The 17,308-nt window shown below is 44.2% G+C and overlaps 2 protein-coding genes across 3 annotated transcripts; one reads left to right on the top strand and one right to left on the bottom strand.

Annotated features, from left to right (window-relative positions):
* Window positions 1-2,576: 2,576 nt before the first annotated feature.
* On the bottom strand, window positions 2,577-7,147 carry LOC146268245 (urokinase-type plasminogen activator-like). The gene is made up of 11 exons (XM_084709892.1): window positions 6,781-7,147; window positions 5,861-5,943; window positions 5,669-5,738; window positions 5,252-5,396; window positions 4,552-4,643; window positions 4,363-4,419; window positions 4,019-4,193; window positions 3,729-3,874; window positions 3,486-3,626; window positions 3,235-3,383; window positions 2,577-3,128 (listed from the first exon to the last, which is right to left on the bottom strand). Exons 2-11 carry the CDS (start codon window positions 5,915-5,917, stop codon window positions 2,934-2,936), a joined length of 1,227 nt encoding a protein of 408 aa, XP_084566018.1. The 5' UTR covers window positions 5,918-5,943; window positions 6,781-7,147; the 3' UTR covers window positions 2,577-2,933.
* Window positions 7,148-10,381: 3,234 nt separating this feature from the next.
* LOC146268246 (inhibitor of nuclear factor kappa-B kinase subunit alpha-like) lies at window positions 10,382-17,287 on the top strand. 2 transcript variants are annotated; one of them, XM_084708924.1, is made up of 21 exons: window positions 10,382-10,727; window positions 10,900-11,020; window positions 11,205-11,299; window positions 11,522-11,709; window positions 11,847-11,935; window positions 12,033-12,122; window positions 12,219-12,343; window positions 12,527-12,634; window positions 12,783-12,918; window positions 13,313-13,513; window positions 13,659-13,761; window positions 14,114-14,237; window positions 14,463-14,614; window positions 14,907-14,968; window positions 15,154-15,263; window positions 15,379-15,428; window positions 15,541-15,649; window positions 15,842-16,031; window positions 16,213-16,376; window positions 16,493-16,592; window positions 16,810-17,287. In XM_084708924.1, the coding sequence occupies exons 2-21, from the start codon at window positions 10,928-10,930 to the stop codon at window positions 16,903-16,905; spliced, it is 2,385 nt and encodes a 794-aa protein (XP_084565050.1). In that variant the 5' UTR covers window positions 10,382-10,727; window positions 10,900-10,927; the 3' UTR covers window positions 16,906-17,287. The 2 variants fall into 2 exon arrangements, with proteins under 2 accessions (XP_084565050.1, XP_084565051.1); XM_084708925.1 differs by having other exon boundaries at window positions 16,749-16,834.
* Window positions 17,288-17,308: the final 21 nt, after the last annotated feature.

Genomic DNA, 17,308 nt, shown 5'->3' on the forward strand with positions numbered 1-17,308 from the left:
AAGGAAGAAGAGGGTATTAAAAAACACAAGCCCAACGCTAACCACTGGCCTAAAACAACGACAGCATTTTAGCCAAGTGCGGTTTTGGAAACAGATTGTGTGGGTATCTTTTCCTGCATTGGTCATCAGGGGGAGTTTCTCCACAGTGTGTGCGGGCACTGTCAGGGCGTCTCTGCAGTGTGTATCTCCTCATGGTCTCTCTGTGTGGCTCTGCGGTGGTTGAGGTCTTCCTGTGGGCTCCTGGCTCACAGGGGGAGCTTGTCTGGATCCAGGGGCTAGAAACCGGAGCCCCCCTACAGCAGAGGAGGGGTATTTATATACCCCCAAGAGCCCCAGCGTCTACCCAGTTCTGAGGCTGGAGGATCTTATAGTGTGTGTGTGTGTGTGTATGTGTGAAAAAGAGAGAGAAAGAAAGTGAGTGAGTGAGTGTCAGAGAAGAGAGACAAAGTGTTTGGTCCTGGTGTTGGGTTTAAGTAAAGATGCACTCAAAGCAGAGAGGTTGGACTGTTGTCCAGCTAGTGAGAACAAAAGCATACATGTCGTGGTACTGCTATTGACACCACATCCTACACATGCATTCACACCTTCAGGGTTAGGGTTATACGGTATGTCAATTGTGTTGTCATATTTTAAGTCCCTTTTCTTCTCCTCCTCACTGTTCTTCTCTTCACTCCTCTTCTCCTTTCTTCTGTCCTGTACATTACGGGGGGGGGGGGGGGTGCAAAACAGCCAGCACTCTCAACTGTCTCCCTTCTACTCTCCTTTTTGTCTCTCTTCTAGCTATCGTTCTTTTTCTCTTCCCATGTAACACTGCACAGTCCCATTCCCCCTCAGGGCTTGTCCATAAAGAGCTATACAGGCTCATAGAGCTCCTGCGCTACCGCCTCAGAGCCCTATAAGGCAGGTGGACCACAGGGATAAAGTCAACAGTGTATCTCTACTGTAAACCCTGTCAGAGGTGGTGTAAACTGCCCCCCCCGGTATGAGCCCGGTAGCTGGGAATGTGAGCATAATCAGATGGAAGTGATGTCTAAACACGTCTTATTAAAACCTATTAGCCCAGCGTTGAGGCGTGTGCTTTGAAGTGCAACTCGAATCGAATGAAGACACGTTTAAACACTGTAGTGCACACGGTGTGCATTGGTGTGTACGTGCTGTACTGTATGTGTGTGTGTCTTTGTCATCGGTCTGTGGATGTACGTTTTGGCTGGCCCTGACTCATTCTTGTTTATGCTGTTGCTGTTTATGTGTTTCAGAGATGAATGAGGCATTCGACACAGAAGTGCAAATAAGTATAAACACACACACAAACACACTCTCAGTCAGCTGAGGATCAGTGGAGAGAGAGATTATGGAAAATACAAAGGAGGAGCACAAGAAGAGATGAAGAGAGATGGACAAGTGAGAAAAGGAGAGAAACCAAGGAAATAAAAGAAGAGAACAAGTAAAGAGAGAAAAAGAGAGAGAAGAGATGGTGAATTTGGTGAGGTTGAGACAAATAGAAAGAGAGACTAGGAATACACCCCCCCCCCCCCCCCTTTTTTTGTGTGCCTTTCATCACTCAGCCTGGGCCTCGGATGAGATAACGGTTAACTGAGACCTCTCACAGTCGTCTATACCAAACGTATTAAAGACCTGTGCGTGCACTGGGGTTCTTTGTGTGTGCGATTGTGTGCTAACCTACGTGGGTGTGCTCAGTGGGTGGGCTGTGTCCTTATGCTGGTTTGTAACAGGAGCCCCCTTGAGGCCCCCCTAGTTCCCCTCTCCCCCTCAAATACCCTCTGAACTCATCCGACTGTTGAGCTTAATGAGACTCATTAGAGACATACCTCTGACAGAGAGAGAGAGAGAGAGAGAGAGAGAGAGAGAGGGAGAGAGATCTACCTGCTCTTTTTTCTTTCCACAACAGTAAAACACAGATGTTCTATGTCCATTGTAGTATATAGTACAGTATAGTCTCTATTATTACAGTATAATACAGTATAGTCTCTGAGAGATATGCTGGGTTACAGAGACAGTCAACTTAAGAAAAGGGCACCATGACACACACAAGGACCAGCTGGATATGAGCGGCAGGTCTGTATGCTCTGGTGATCTGAGGGTGTGTGCTGCTGGTCTGAGGGGTGGAGGGCTGGGAAAGACAAATTCTGTTAAATAGTGCCCTCTAGCGCCCTCTAGTGATATGAACAAATGTACAGTATCACAGGATGATCGTGCAAGTTTTATCCTGTCTGTCACTGTTCTTTGGCAGGCTTGGAGTCTGGCCAGGCAGATGCAGAATCTAGACCCTGAGCTTTCTCAAGGTCTGCAATGGAATGGGTTGGCTTAGTCATACATTTCAGAAGAAACCCTGAAGGTCTCATTTCTCGTTAGACACAGTTTACCAACAAGACAGCTGCAGAGTGATGATGGCATCACAACTCCAGGTGCAAGAAGGCAGAAAGTTTTGGGAGAAATTAGAAGTCGAATTTTATGCTTCTGAAATGTGTGTGTGTTATAAGTATGCAAGGTCAGTTTTCCATTTTTACACACAATTAACCATAACAAAGAGGCTTATATTGTGCAAAGTATGTGGAAATAAACTTTATATGCAATAAAAGAAAACAGTTGGACAGATGTGCCCATGTATCAAAATATTTAACATATACAATTTTATGACAAAATACATAGATTTTATAGAAAACAAATATTTATATAAATAGCTTTTGAATGGAAATAAAATAAATTCATGAATAAATAGTCCAATAAAATACACAACAAATAACATTACATCAAATGGTTCCACAAAGGACGATGCTCTCTATGCAGGAACAAGGCTTAAGCGGCGGACGTCAGGTATGATAGCTAGGTCGGTTATTCTGCCTGTCTCTCAAACTATAGCTGCCTCATCTTATCTCCTGCTCCATTCTCCTCTCTCTGTCTACTATTCAAACTCACTTCTGGGGGTACATGACTCCTGCGGTGTAAGCAGGGAGCCCTGTTTTCTCAGCGATCCAGCTGTTGTAGTTGGTGACGCGCGTGTACACCCCAGGTTTGTTCTGTAAGGCACAGCCCTCGCCCCAGCTCACCACGCCAAACACAAACACCCTTCCAGACACTTCGTACATCAGCGGTCCACCCGAGTCACCCTGCGCAAGAGAGGAGATGGCTGTTAACATAATTGACGTCACCTTATTCACACACACACACACTCTCACATGCACACTATCCTCCACTCCCACCACACACACTTACCTTACAGGCGTCCCTGCTCCAGTCAGGAACCGCAGCACAGAACATGTTCTCTGTGATGCTTTTGTTATAGTAACTCTCGCTGTTGCAGAGGTGCCGAGAGAGTAGGGCAACGTTGGCTTGTTTCAGTTTAGGAGAGAACGCCCATGCTCCTGTAAAGATAGACCACATCAAGGCTTCGTCTTCACAAGGAGCCCGACATGTGTGAACGTGTGTGTTTTGTGAGGACTTAAGTGTTCAGAGGTTGTACACACCCGATCTCTCTTTCCCATGTCCTGCGATGGTGCACCGCGCACCGAGGGGGAGCTTGGTGAGAGGCGGGGGAAGACACACCGTCCTGACAGCCTTGGTCCGCACCGCGCACATCCCGTCTTTGCTTTTCAGCTTCAGCAGGGCTGCAAGAGACAATCCCCACACGCACACACTGAGTCAAACCCATGTTTGTCCCTACTTACACACACACACACACACACAGACATACGCTATACTCCACCCACCTATGTCGTTATCGTAGGTTCCCTCAAAGTGATTGTAGTCTTGATGGTTGATAATCTGATCCACGGCAAACTTCTGCTCTCTGTTGGCATCAGTCTCTCTGATGGAGCTTTTCCCCAGATACACAGTTATATCCTTGGTTGTGATCCTGGAGCAGACATAGTGAGAAACCATACAGACAAATGATTAGGTACACCTGCACAATGAAAGACACATGAACTACACAGACACTTAAATGTGTGTGTGTGTGTGTGCCTGTATGTGTGTCTGTGTGCCTTGTTGTGCATTTTACCCCTCGCTAACGCAGTGAGCGGCCGTGAGGACCCAACATGGAGCTATGAGGGAACCTCCACACACGTGTTGTCTGCCTTTAAAGATGGCCGCTGTCCATGGCTGTTCCTCGATGGGTGTGACCGAACCCCCCACAATCTTATAACGCTGCTCCACTCTTTTCCCGCACGTATTCTCTGGACGCACAAACACACACGCACAAGTCAGGTCATTGAAGTTCATCCAGAAATACTTGGCCTACTACCTCCACCTATGGCATGGCCCCCACCAGATCCACTGATTACTAATAGTATTGTACCGTATGACATGGACAATCTTATTCCACTGTCATTGTGGACAACTCACCAGTGTCCACAGCTGGAGATGGAGGAGTGTGAGGAACAGATGTGGTGACAGGAGAATCTGAGGTGTCACAGCGCAGACAGAAGGATGTTAGAGGATGCGCTGGTCATTAGGACAGGTCATATAAGGAGACAATCATAGGTGTGTGTGTGTGTGTGTGTACATGCTTATGAGTGGGTCTTTGTCACTCACCAGTGTCACACTTGGGAATGCGACACAACTCTCTGACGATTCGATGGCTTCTTCGCACCCGACACCACGGACTCAAGCTTTGGTCTGGGTTCCTGAAAACCGCATTAATCGGGATATCAACTCATTGCATCACTGGATAATTAACCAACCAATGAATCCGTTGACTAACAATCGACAACCAATCTATGAATGAATGCAGCAACTACACGAAATGATGTACTCAACAAGTACATCGAATTTTGACGGCAGGTTTATACAAGTACTAATTGGAGAATTATCTAAACTCTGTAGCTCTAAGAAAGAAGAGGGAGGCTTGATGAACATCAACAAAAACAGCATGGTTGCTGAAATTCAAACAACATTCAGAAATAGATTCCCACAAGTGACTCATGACAGAAGAGGAAGCAGATACACAACACACACACAGACACAGACATAAACACACCCACATTTTCCTCAGAAACACATGATTTTGATGTGTCAGTTAAATGGATGACATCCTTGCACACAGACACTTTAGTATGAATGGTAACTGGAGTTGGAAACTAACGAGTGGAAAGACTGTTATAACGCTCTGATTTCATAATGTGCCTTGAGAGAGAGAGAGAGAGAGAGAGAGAGAGAGAGAGAGAGAGAGAGAGAGAGAGAGAGAGAGAGAGAGAGAGAGAGAGAGAGAGAAAGAGAGAAAGAGAGAAAGTACCTGCAGAAGTTGTGTTTGCCCAGGCCCTGTGATAGAGCCTGTCTTCCGATGTTACTGAACTTGTCCCAGGACAAACAAGTGTGGCCGCGGGCAGACACAGAAACAGAACCTCTGTAACTGCTCCCATTTCCAATCCGACATAGCGCTGCAGAGATATGACAGGGAGAAGTCTACTTGTTAGACTTATTTCTTAAGACTAATTCTAGTGTAATAAACATCAAGGCTAGTTTCCTAAACATGGATTAAGTCTAGTCCTAGACAAAAAACAGTTTCAGTTGAGATCTTCATTGAATTGGCTTAATCTATGTCTGGGAAACTGTGCCATAATGTTTTTGTTTGTTTTTGTAAGCGTTGTTGTTTGTTGTTTATTTTGTTAATGATGACTGATTTGAGTCCACAGATGCCAGGAAGTCTCACCACTTTGTTTTTCAGATGGAGTCTGGGGGGAACGTAGGCGTCGGTGCCAGGGCCAAGTCCTTCTAGTGACCTGGAAGGGGAGATAGAGTCAGAGATGATACTGACTGAGGTATGCACACAAATAAAGATGTGCTCATTGTGTGCATGACTTTGTAAAAAGGTGTTAAAAGTAGTTTCCTCTTTGATACTTACTGATGCATAACTGGAGAAGATAGTGGCCGCTAGCGATATAACAAGTAGCAGGTTCATTGCAACCTCTGCTTCCTCTTTTAAGTCTAGAAAAAACACAGTTTGCAGAAATGAGAAACCCAGACCGCTGATTCCCTTCTTTGGAGTGACGGATACACTCAGTACTGCGCACACGCATACACCCACGTACACACACATACACCCACGTACACACGCATACACCCATGTTCACACACACACATTTCAAAAGCCTACATCTAGGAATAGAACACTGTCACATGATTAACCAGTAAGCCCAGTACACTGTAGTATCAGTAAGTGTGTGCGTGTGTGCGTGTGTGTATGTGTGTGTGTGAAACTGGTATAGGTATGTATACAGCATAAAATGCAAAAGTTGAATTCAACGTGTATCTTGATGCTGGGTTTTAGAGAGCTGAATGCACCCCCACGGTGAAAGAGACTCTCAATGTAGAGACTGACAGTAATCCAACACTATCTTTAAACAGCGTAAAACACAGGACGTTCCTAGACTCTATGCACAATCTACACGACTTTCACATTAGTTTTCACCCAAACAATGAATCCAGATAGTATTCTTCCATGTGTTTATCTACAATCTTGATTTGTTGTACTCACTCGACCATGTATCTCTGTGACTGTACTTTCGTGGCATTGTTTATGTAATATTATGTACATCTGTCTATTCATTGAGAAACAAATTCTTTTCGAGATTATAGGAACACAATAATACAATATCCTAAGCGTAATTTATGAACTCATTATACAACCTCTGGTTCAAACCTTTAAGCATTTCGGGTCGTTTTCCCGTTCAGAACCATTGTGTGTCTCTCCATAACTCAACTCAACATGCTGCAGTCAACCAAAACCAATTATTAATCAATACTAAAGCTGTATCAGTTTACCTCCAAGCTGGACCTGATCAAGACCAAGTTGTACTTCTTCCCTCTGTTGATTCTTCTTTCTTATTGGCTGCTTGTTGGTTCTGTTTCTGGTTTTTCTGTTTTGGTTCCAGGTCCAGATGATTGGATGCTTGACAAAAAGTCTTCTGCGGCCTCTTCTTGTGTTCTGCTGAGTTCCCACAATGTTGTCTCACAGACTTTGAGTGTCTTTGCCCATCAAGGTCTCTGTTATAAATCTGCAAAGAGACAGTGGGAGGGGTTATGAGTTGGTGGGAAGTGTGCACATGCACACATAAATCCACTTAAATGCACACGCACACACACGCACAAAAATGACAACCACTTCTCACACTTCTCACAGCAGTCATTCAATGTGGTCATGGCAAGATATCCTTATATGGACACAGACCCATAAAAAAAAATTTGCCTGAAATTACAACACGATATCTGAAGAATTCATTTTAGCAGCATTAGCATTTAGGCATCTATGTTTGTGTATATGCATTGTGTATGTGTGCATGGTCTTGTTGAAAGACTCTTGTGGGGACCAAAAAACCAGGATAGAAAGGATAGTGACAAGCATGGTTAACAGAGGAAAACTATACCTCTTGGGCACCACAGCGTCAAGTGTTATTTCTAGGGGAGGTTTATAGTCAGGGTTAGAATTAAGGTTAGAATTAGATTTACGTTAAGAGTTAAGTTTAGGGTTAGGATTTTTTTTGCATTGCCCTTAACCCTAAATGTATCCTCTTAAGAGTGAATTGTGGGTCCTCAATTAAATAGTAAACAAAAAAAAATGAGCCTTAAGAACCATATGCAGGTCCTTAATTCATGATGTGCTCTGTGCCCTGCGGAAAATACTTTGAAGAAGACACTGACATTGAAGACTGAATATGTACTTGTCTGGACATAACTCCACATCATACAGAAAACAAGATAATTACTGGAAAACAGGTCATATTTTAGCTAAAAAAAACCCTTGGTGTGAAAAACTTGAAGTGCTGTAGCAAGCCAATATGATTAATATGGTGATTAAATATGTTACAACAAATAACTCAATGTTACAACATTGTATTTCTTTACAAAATACTAAAAAAAATCACATACACATTTGACCAAAAATAGCCCTTCCTTTTCTTTGTGAACAATTTCCAAAAGACAATGACCTCATTCTTCACACATTGAGAAATATATGTTGTCTGATGATTTACCAACCTTTCCGGTCCCCAAGGAGGGGAATTCACCTTTTGCTGCTGCAACACATTATAGCCTACATCAGCCACTCATGTATAGTCACAATATTGTGTTTCTGGCCAACATTGGCATATGGGGATTTTTGGATGTGACCACCACTGGAAATATTTTGACAAGCAGGCCTTTATTGGGTAGGGGTGATGTAAGCTAAGCTTCGACTCTCAAATTTGTACCCAGGGGGTGTACATTTGTATCATGTCTTGGATATAATATTTCACTATTTGGCTTATCATTATTTACTAATAAAAGGAAGGTCATTGTCACTTTACTTTTATGTTCCTCTTACTTACATAGCTTACCCTTGGTACGTATGACATGAGTTTTGACTGTCCCCTGTAAGAATTCAATTCAATTACTTCAACAGAAATACCCACAAAGTAACTCGTCAGTGCCCCGTAAAAAAGTGTAAAGTGGCCTTGGCATTGAGACTCACACGAAGCAAGTACTCACATAACATGACGTGATGTGAGACAAAAAAAAACATACGAGTGAAGCAGTATGATTACTAAGAGAAGACTGTGGAAAGAAATGAATCCACCTACTGTTCTGAGAACTAAACGTCATTCACACATCTGTTCCTTATCGCTAGAATTTTTTTTTTTTTTAAGACAGTTGATATTGATTACTGTTGAGAAATATGCACCCATGACTTAACCAATTATTATTTGTTAAATTGATTGCCCCCTATCAATTTTATATAATACTATTGAAACATTTCTATAGGTGTTTAAATTACTTCACTTCACATATATTTTTCTCCCAAAGTCTTGTTTCTCCCAACTTTTCTTTGTATACCGACACCAAGTGGAAACTTGGCCTATTCCAAGGTTTTTTAATGAGAGCCATGTGTCAATTTGTCAGTTAGTCCCTTGAAAAACTGATTTACATCATGATTTTGCGGAACACTTCACATACTGTAAATCCATGTTGACTCAGGTATTGCAGATCTATTGCACTGGTCCCTCAGTGCAATATTCATTTCGAAACACTTTATAGACAAGAAACTATAGCTGTTAGGTGTTGCTTCAAAACATCCTCTGCTAATCATGTCTTTGGAAACGCTGTATCTGTGTCTCTATCTTTCTCTACCTAACAACATAGGTCTAGTAACTGCAATGAGTTGTGTCGTAACTGTCGTGATAAAAATGTAGAAAAGGTGAAGTTTACCAGTTCTACAGTATTGTTTTGTTGGTAACATGAACTGTATTTATCTTCGTAGGGAGTCAGCTGGCTGAGCGGTTAGGGAATTGGTCTAGTAATCTGAAGGTTGCTGGTTTGATTCCCGGCAGTGGAAAATGACGTTGTGTCTTTGGGCAAGGCACTTCACCTTACTTGCCTTGAGGGAATGGCCCTGTACTTACTGTAAATCGCTCTGGATAAGAGCTAGCTAAATGTTCATGTTATATCATGCACTGTTAATTTGACGCCAAAAATTATTTAAACTAATCTAATGTCCGTCCAGGGGCGTCCTTAGACCCTTTTTACTGGGGCATGTGCCCCAGTATAAATCTGCTGTGCCCCAGTAAAATCTAAAGTTTGAGTTTTAACAATTTACTTCATTAGTCAGTGCATTCATTTAGATTGATAATCCCGGAAGAAATGCCAGGGGGGTATTCCAGAAAGCAAGTTATGCAACATACCTGGGTAAGTTTGCAATGTTGTGTTGGGTTTCAGTTGGGGAGTTAACTTACCCTGTTATGTCACATAACCTGCTTCGGGCTCAGCACACACGTCAAAATTAAGGTAGGGTAAGAAAACATTACAAAACTAAAGACAGTTTCTAAATGATAGGCCTACCGATCATCTTATTTTGACTAAACTATAAAAACAATATTACATGAAGCTAAAAGAAAAAGGATTTACCCTAAATGAATGCGAAAAGAATGTGAGTGCTTGCATTTTATATTTATGTCCCTGCCAAAGCTGATATCAAACTTGTGTCCCTGAACTGTTGTATAGAGGGTTAAGCAAGAGGAGTTTCTATAGCCTAGTAATGCATTGAGCGCAGCAAGCTTGAAATAAAAAAAAGGGATATGAATAAGGGGCCTGTGCCCCAGTAAAGTTTGATGTCTAACAACGCCTCTGTATCTGTCTATTTGTCAAATGTGTCACTGTGTCATCTGTGTTGCTTCCACCGTACTATTGGAAAGTTGGAAGCAAAGGGATATACATGAAACAATGAACTGAAGTTTAAATGTAATACATATTCTGTCTTTTCCTCCGATTGTAATTAAATCCTCGTTCATCGGCAATCGTACCGTAGCCTACCTCTTGCCCACTGTTTTGGGAACCACTGCTGAAGCCGAGTGAGGTTATTTTGACGCGCATGCGCATGCATGCTGCGCGCTGCCTTGTTTGGGTCGTGAAACTACTCGAAAGTAAAACTAAACCAGCTAAAGTTAGCTATCTAGCATAGGCCTAATCTAACAGTTTACTTACATTAGCTTGATTCAATGTATACCGTTTGAAAATTTTGAAAACCAAAGTAGCCACAGGATACATTTGTTTGCGTTTTGGTTGTCAGTATCACCTTTAAGGAACGACGTCCAGTGAGTGAGTGTTACTGTACAGTACTGGACTCTGAACACAACAGGGAAACTGATTGACAACATGTGTGTCTGCGACAGTCTGGTTTTGACGTGACAGATGTGATACATCGATAGCTAACAGAAGTATTCCAATCCTGTCACGTCAAGGTAAAGGTTTTTGAATGATCAAATCAATAGAAGAAAATCATTGTTAGCTGTTGCTGTTATGCTAATTTCAGCTAATACGAGAAACCTGCTAGTGTGTAGTGTGAAACTGTACCTTATGTAGCATGCAATGTTTGTTGCATGTGTCTGTGTGCCTCCACTCTCCTTTCCTCAGACAGCCACAATAAGCTACGGAAAGAGCCATGCTGAAGCAGACCCAGGTCTGCGGGTTATGGGAGATGAAGGAGCGGCTGGGGACAGGGGGGTTTGGAGATGTTTACATGTACCAGCACCAGGTAAGTCATGAATATACCCAAGTCAAGGTTACAGGTGCATTTTATCTGTCTACTAAGGCATATGTTGATTATGATTTTTGGAAAAGCACCACATTTCTCTACAGGGATCAATTATTTGTATTTCTAACTATGTCTTTTTGTTGATGTGTGTGTGTGTGTGTGTGTGCGCGCGCGTTTGGAACAGGAGACCGCAGAGAAAATTGCTGTAAAACAGTGCCTCCTTGAGTTGAACCCAAAGCACAAATGCCACTGGAACAGAGAAATACAGATTATGAAGAAGTCAGTCATCAAACAGACCTTCCCACACTTTAAAGCTAGCTACACCAAAATAACATGAACAGTGTGCATAACAGTACCGTAACCATCAGCTGTGTTCATACATTTCCTGTGATTCATTTTCAATGATTGGGTCAGCTATGCTGTCACAATGACCATTAAAAAAAAAACATTTCCTTCTTGCCTCATTGTCCCCATCCATCTGTGTGGGTATTGCTGCCCTAGGCTGAGTCATGTGAATGTGGTGAGGGCCAGGGAGGTGCCAGAGGAGATGAGTTCCATCACTCTCAATGGCCTGCCCATGTTGGCCATGGAGTACTGCTCCAAGGGAGACCTGCGCAAGCGGCTCAACAAGCCAGAGAACTACAGCGGACTAAAGGAGAGCGAGATAGTCTCGCTCCTTAATGACGTCGGTAATGTAACCTGAACCTAAAAATAGTATCTGTTTAACTTATGTTTAGGTTATTCATGGTTAATTATGCTTTGGTATAGAGTATGTACGTGCATGTTCTCCTGGAATTATTAAGCGTACTCTACCATACAACCCCAGGGTCTGGCATCAAGTACCTCCATGAAAATAAAATCATCCACAGAGATTTGAAGCCAGAGAACATCGTTCTACAGGAGACCAATGGGAAGGTGAGGGCATACACACAAGCAAATAGACACGCCTCAAACACTACTTTGATGCTCTATAACACATCTGCTGTTTTTACTCCACTGTACTCTACCGTAGATTGTACATAAGATCATCGATCTGGGTTATGCCAAAGACGTGGATCAGGGAAGTCTCTGTACTTCCTTTGTTGGGACTCTGCAGTACCTGGTGAGAAGCTCTGTACCTCTTAGCTTCTTACAAGTACTCTGACACAGACGTGGAAGAAACACACTCGACGGCTTACTCTGTGTGTGTGTGTGTCAGGCTCCTGAGCTGTTTGATGAGAAGCCCTACTCATTTACAGTGGACTACTGGAGTTTCGGAATCATCCTCTTTGAGTGCACATGTGGATTTCGGCCTTTTTTGCACCACTCAAACCCTGTACAGTGGTGAGTACATTTCCTTCTGGGTCATTATTTCATCATGTGTCTTCTACTTCCTTTGCCAGTGCCTATAATAAAGATTTATTTAGCTTTTGTATTCAAGTATGTATGTGAAGAAAAAAAACAATATCTTGCTTTCTGTAAGTGCACATTTGCCCTACTGGCTGCTTACTATGCTTGTTTCTACAGTATTGGGAAGGTGAAGAACAAAGGTGCTGATGACATCATGGCAGTTGAGGATATGAACGGAGAAGTCAAATTCTCAACACACCTGCCCTACCCCAACAACCTGAGCAAGTAAATCAGCCGGACACGACCTAGCCAGGACTACAGTGTAATGGTACACCACCAAGCAGTAGTTACTCCAATGTGTGTGTGTGTGTGTGTGTGTGTGTGCGCGCGCGTGTGTGTGTGTGTGTGTGTTTGTGTGTGTGTGTGTGTGTAGGGCTTTGTTGGAGCCGCTGGAGCGTCTCCTGAGGATGCTGCTGTTGTGGGACCCAGCTGAAAGGGGTGGAGGGCTGGACCCAGACACACACCAGCACGTCTGCTACACTGTTCTGCAGAACATTCTGGAGATGAAGGTAGACACACACACACACACACACACCAGATAGGGTATGATCTATGTCATATTCACTTTCATCTTTGTATGGTCGACAAAGGGTCTGTTTTAACCAATATTACCGCAGAATTAATTGTGACACCTATATTGGAAACTGTAATCCCGTCAGTACTATAACTGTATGTAGAATTATTTTTGGTGAAGTGGATCAGACATAAAAAAATGTCCTAGCTGGCACGCTGGGTAGGGTGTGTACCATATGGGCTGAAGCCCTCACATAGTGGCCCAAGTTCAATTCCGTCTCAGGCCATTTCTGCATGTTTTCAGTTTTCTCTCTCCCTTGTATTTACTGTCTCACTGACTGTATCCAATCAAGCTGAAAATATATGTAAAAAAACATCCCCATCCTCCAGGTGATCCATGTGCTGGACATGTCATCAACCGAGCTGCACTCCCTGGTGCTGGGGAATGAGGAGGGCCTGCACTCCCTCCAGCAGCGCTTGGAGACCCACACTCCAACGCACATCCCCCCCCTCAGCCAGGAGCTGCTGCTGGATACCGGAGTCTCCCTGGACCCCCGACCATCGCCCGTCTACTGCCTCCCTGATGGACCGGTGTGTGTTTACCCCCTCCCCCCTTCCTCTTCAATTCCGATGACCAGGAATTGTCCTCACCAGTGACCACTTTAGGATGTACAATGACTAACTAATAGAACATGCGCCAAACCGTCCAATGACTGTGGTGATGCTCTTTCCTCAGCGAGGGTGGGACAACTGCTTAGTGTACCTGTTTGACAAGAGCCTGAAGAAGTACACCGGCCCTTTCACTCCTAGACCCGTCCCTGACAGCGTCACCTTCATCGGTAAGCTGCCAAACACCAGCTGTAACACCACTACATCAGTCTGATTAAGGGGCAACAGGTATGCCATGAGACACTGTCGTGGGGTGAAAACTCACGACGGGAGCATGCAAACACTTTCTTTGAGTTTAATACGACCCATGAGTCCATCTGCTGTAAAGCTACCTGTTGAAATGAGGCTGAGATCACACTGTGTCAGTGCCCACGTGTTTGTAGCCTGAAACATCGCCAAAAGGCTGGCTACTCGATGGCGGTATTTATAGCCGCGTAGCTGTTCAACCCATTCAACTGTTGAGTTGATGCGCGCGTCACTCGGTCCCATCTTTGATGGCCGCCTGTGTTTGGCTTGACTCAGTGAGGGAGACTAAGACCCAGCTGCCCCTGACGGCCCTCAGGAAGGTGTGGAGGGATGCGGTCAGCTACATCTGTGGCCTCAGAGAAGACTACGCCCGCCTGTACCAGGGACAAAGGGCTGCCATGTAGGTCTATACACTGTCAGAACTCATCCTATTGTTTGCAACTCGAGCGTATTTGGGGAAATGTAACTGCCTCAAATTTTGTGTCAATCTTTTTGTATTTTGTACATTTGGAACAATTTAGTTAAGTCATTTAAATACGTTGTGTGGAAATGGAATTATGAGTGCACACGTGTGCTAGCCGTCTATCTTGCAATGTCTTCCTTGTGTGTGTGTGTGTGTGTCTAGGTTGAGTGTGCTGCGTTACAACACCAACCTGACCAAGTATAAGAACCTCCTGTACTCCCAGTCCCAGCAGCTTCGAGCCAAGCTGACCTTCTTCAGGATCAGCATTAATCAGGATCTGGAGGAGTACTCCCAGCAGAGTGACACTGGCATCTGTGAGGGCGTCTTGCTCACACCCTGCTGTGATCCCCCCCCTTCCGCACACTCTCATACTCAACAAAACCATATACTCATACAGCACAGTATTAATCATGAACGGTACAATACTCAAGAGTGTTATTGAGGGCAGGTTGGCTTGACCTTCTCTCAAGACAGGTTCAAACACATTGGCCTTTGTCGTGAAGTATTGTTCAATTGCGTGTTGAAATGGTCAAAGCAAATAAGATTTGATTTGAAACCCAGTGAGCCTCAACTCTGCTGCTTTGTTGTTTATTCCGTGTGCTGCAGCCTCAGAGAAGATGCTCAAGGCCTGGGAGGACAATCAAGAGAAGGCCAAGGAGTTTGGACAGGTAGATTCAAGTTTACTCATGTATTGGTTTTTACTCTGTTTTCTTTTTTACAAATCTACTCTTCTCTTGCTGCGCTTCTCTTATCTTTACCTCACTGTTCTCAACTCCTTTACTCTAAAGCTACTCTTTTGAAAAATTCCCTACTCATACTTACTGTACTTTACTGTGTGTGTGTGTGCGTGTAGGCAGCGGAGGTGAGCTATCTTGATGAGGAAATTGTATCTCTCCATAATGAGATTTGGGAGCTGGAAAGGAGTCCCTTTGCCAGGAAACAAGAAGACCTCATGGAACAGATGTTCGTATCAACGTCCACTACCTTTAATCAATGCTGGCCTATGTGTGTTTGTCCTACTTGTAATGTTTGTCCTGTTTGGGGAAGGTGGGTAATTGAAATGTGTGTTTTTCCTCAGAATCGAGACGGCCATTGGCCTCTATAAGAAGTTGACCCTCAAATGCAAAAGTGAGTCGGATCCCATGACAGGGAGCTGAGGTGTGCCCGAGTGGGATGTTGTTAAAAATCAGCTCAGGTTCATTCTGATGACACCGAATGTATGCTGTGTGTGCGTGTGCAGGTGCTGACCCCCCTCACGGCTACAGTGACAGCTCCGACATGGTGAAGGTCATCATTCAGGCCGCTCAGAACCATGATCGAGTCCTGAGAGACGTCTACTCCCATCTCGGGTACGTCGCACACAGATCTACTCGCGCACAACACGGGCAACGTCTTCAAACATGCACGCGCAAAATTATTCGACGTACGCACGCACGCGCCCACGCGCGCGCCCACGCACACACTTAATCGAAATGGTTTCCCGGTGTCTCTGATTCCCTCTGTCTCTGCTTGCCTCTCTTTCGCTCCATCCCTCCTCCCAGTAAGACCGCGCTGTGTAAGCGGCATATGGTGGATCTGTTTCCGAAGCTGGACTTGGCCGTGGAGGGCATAAAGGCGGCGGAGATTGCGATCACGCAGATGCAGCTGAAGAGACAGCGAGAGTTCTGGCACCTTCTCAAGATTGCCTGTGACAGTGTGAATCATGGACACGCCGATGCTCACGCATCCAATGTACTGCATATATACGTAATGTTGGGGAGTCACCGACAAATGTGTTCATCCAAGAGTGTGTACTCGGGTACACACACACACTCTTGGATGAACACATTTGTCGGTGACTCCCCAACTCACGAATGGGAAATTAATCCTTTCAATTCAAGTGTTTAAACTGTGTGTTTGTGCATGTGTGTAGGCCCAGAGCACCTGTCCCAGGTTTCTGTCCCCCCACACCAAGGCACTCAGCCTCCCAGAGTCCTCCACACTGCATGTGTACCAGCCTCCGACCAAAGACGGCCTACCTCCTCTCAACCTCCCGGCCTCTCTACCTCCCGGCCTCCTGCTGGGGGCTAACGACCAGTGAGGCCAATGACATCTACATATTAGATCATATCACACAACGGGTGTTTGAAGCACTGTCGTGTCACTCTTCTCTCTGTCACACGCATATTTTCGTTTTTTCTTCCCTCTCTTAGTGAGCCAGTTTGCCACCTGTTAGAGGAGAACCAACGATACCTGACCCAGATGACGTCGCTCATGCAGAAGACTGCTCAGCACATGGAGCACAGCGTCATGGTACATGTTTGTGAGCTAGCTGTATGTGAGCGTTAGTCGGCAGTACTCATGTGTTTATGTGTTTGTGTAAAACGTATGTTTTACTGTTTTGTACTGGCTCGGTTTATGTTTGGCTGATATTTCACTAGTAAAGCAGGGGTTATGATGTACATGCAGTGTTAATGGACCATATGCAGAGGCATGCCTGACCCTGTGACCCTGCCTGTGTGGCCTGCAGGAGCAGGACTGGACCTGGACCCAGTATCGATCACTTCCATGGTTTGAGACCCAGCAAAGCCCCGGCTCTGTGAAGGCCACTACCTCACTCCTATAAGCCCTCGGGTGAACGTGGACTTTTCAAAAAAGTGCTTATTTGGAAGGAACTACGGCTAGATTATGTCTGTATGCATCACACATATTTCAACACAGACTGGATGTCTGCATAGTTACATGACAGAAGCACAGTAATCTAATGACGCAATGTAACAAAAATGTGTAAACATTGTGAAGAAAGCCATAATGTGTCTGTGAGCACATATCATGCATTTTACAGACACCATTAGGATGATGCCTTTGTAAAGTTGAAATACTATCTTGTAAGACAATGAAGTCAATTGAGATATGATGCAGCCACATAATTTATTTTTATTTCATTGCAGGATATGACGAGTTTATATTTGTGTGTTTGTATGTGATTGATAAAGTTTTAAAGAAGACCTATGTCTGTTTGGATTTTA

This window comes from Hypomesus nipponensis, chromosome 11, assembly GCF_054491055.1.
Source record: "Hypomesus nipponensis isolate SF chromosome 11, ASM5449105v1, whole genome shotgun sequence".
NCBI classification, from domain to species: domain Eukaryota; kingdom Metazoa; phylum Chordata; class Actinopteri; order Osmeriformes; family Osmeridae; genus Hypomesus; species Hypomesus nipponensis.

Excerpts from the sequence above, each read along its gene's own strand:
- LOC146268246 (XM_084708924.1), top strand. The coding sequence starts at position 10,928 with ATGCTGAAGCAGACCCAGGTCTGCGGGTTATGGGAGATGAAGGAGCGG. Across the intron at positions 15,429-15,540 it reads GTTGACCCTCAAATGCAAAA|GTGCTGACCCCCCTCACGGC; the intron begins GTGAGTCGGATC and ends GTGCGTGTGCAG. Across the intron at positions 15,650-15,841 it reads GACGTCTACTCCCATCTCGG|TAAGACCGCGCTGTGTAAGC; the intron begins GTACGTCGCACA and ends CCCTCCTCCCAG.
- LOC146268245 (XM_084709892.1), bottom strand. The coding sequence starts at position 5,917 with ATGAACCTGCTACTTGTTATATCGCTAGCGGCCACTATCTTCTCCAGT. Across the intron at positions 4,420-4,551 it reads CATTCCCAAGTGTGACACTG|ATTCTCCTGTCACCACATCT; the intron begins GTGAGTGACAAA and ends GTGACACCTCAG. Across the intron at positions 4,194-4,362 it reads ATCTCCAGCTGTGGACACTG|AGAATACGTGCGGGAAAAGA; the intron begins GTGAGTTGTCCA and ends TTGTGCGTCCAG.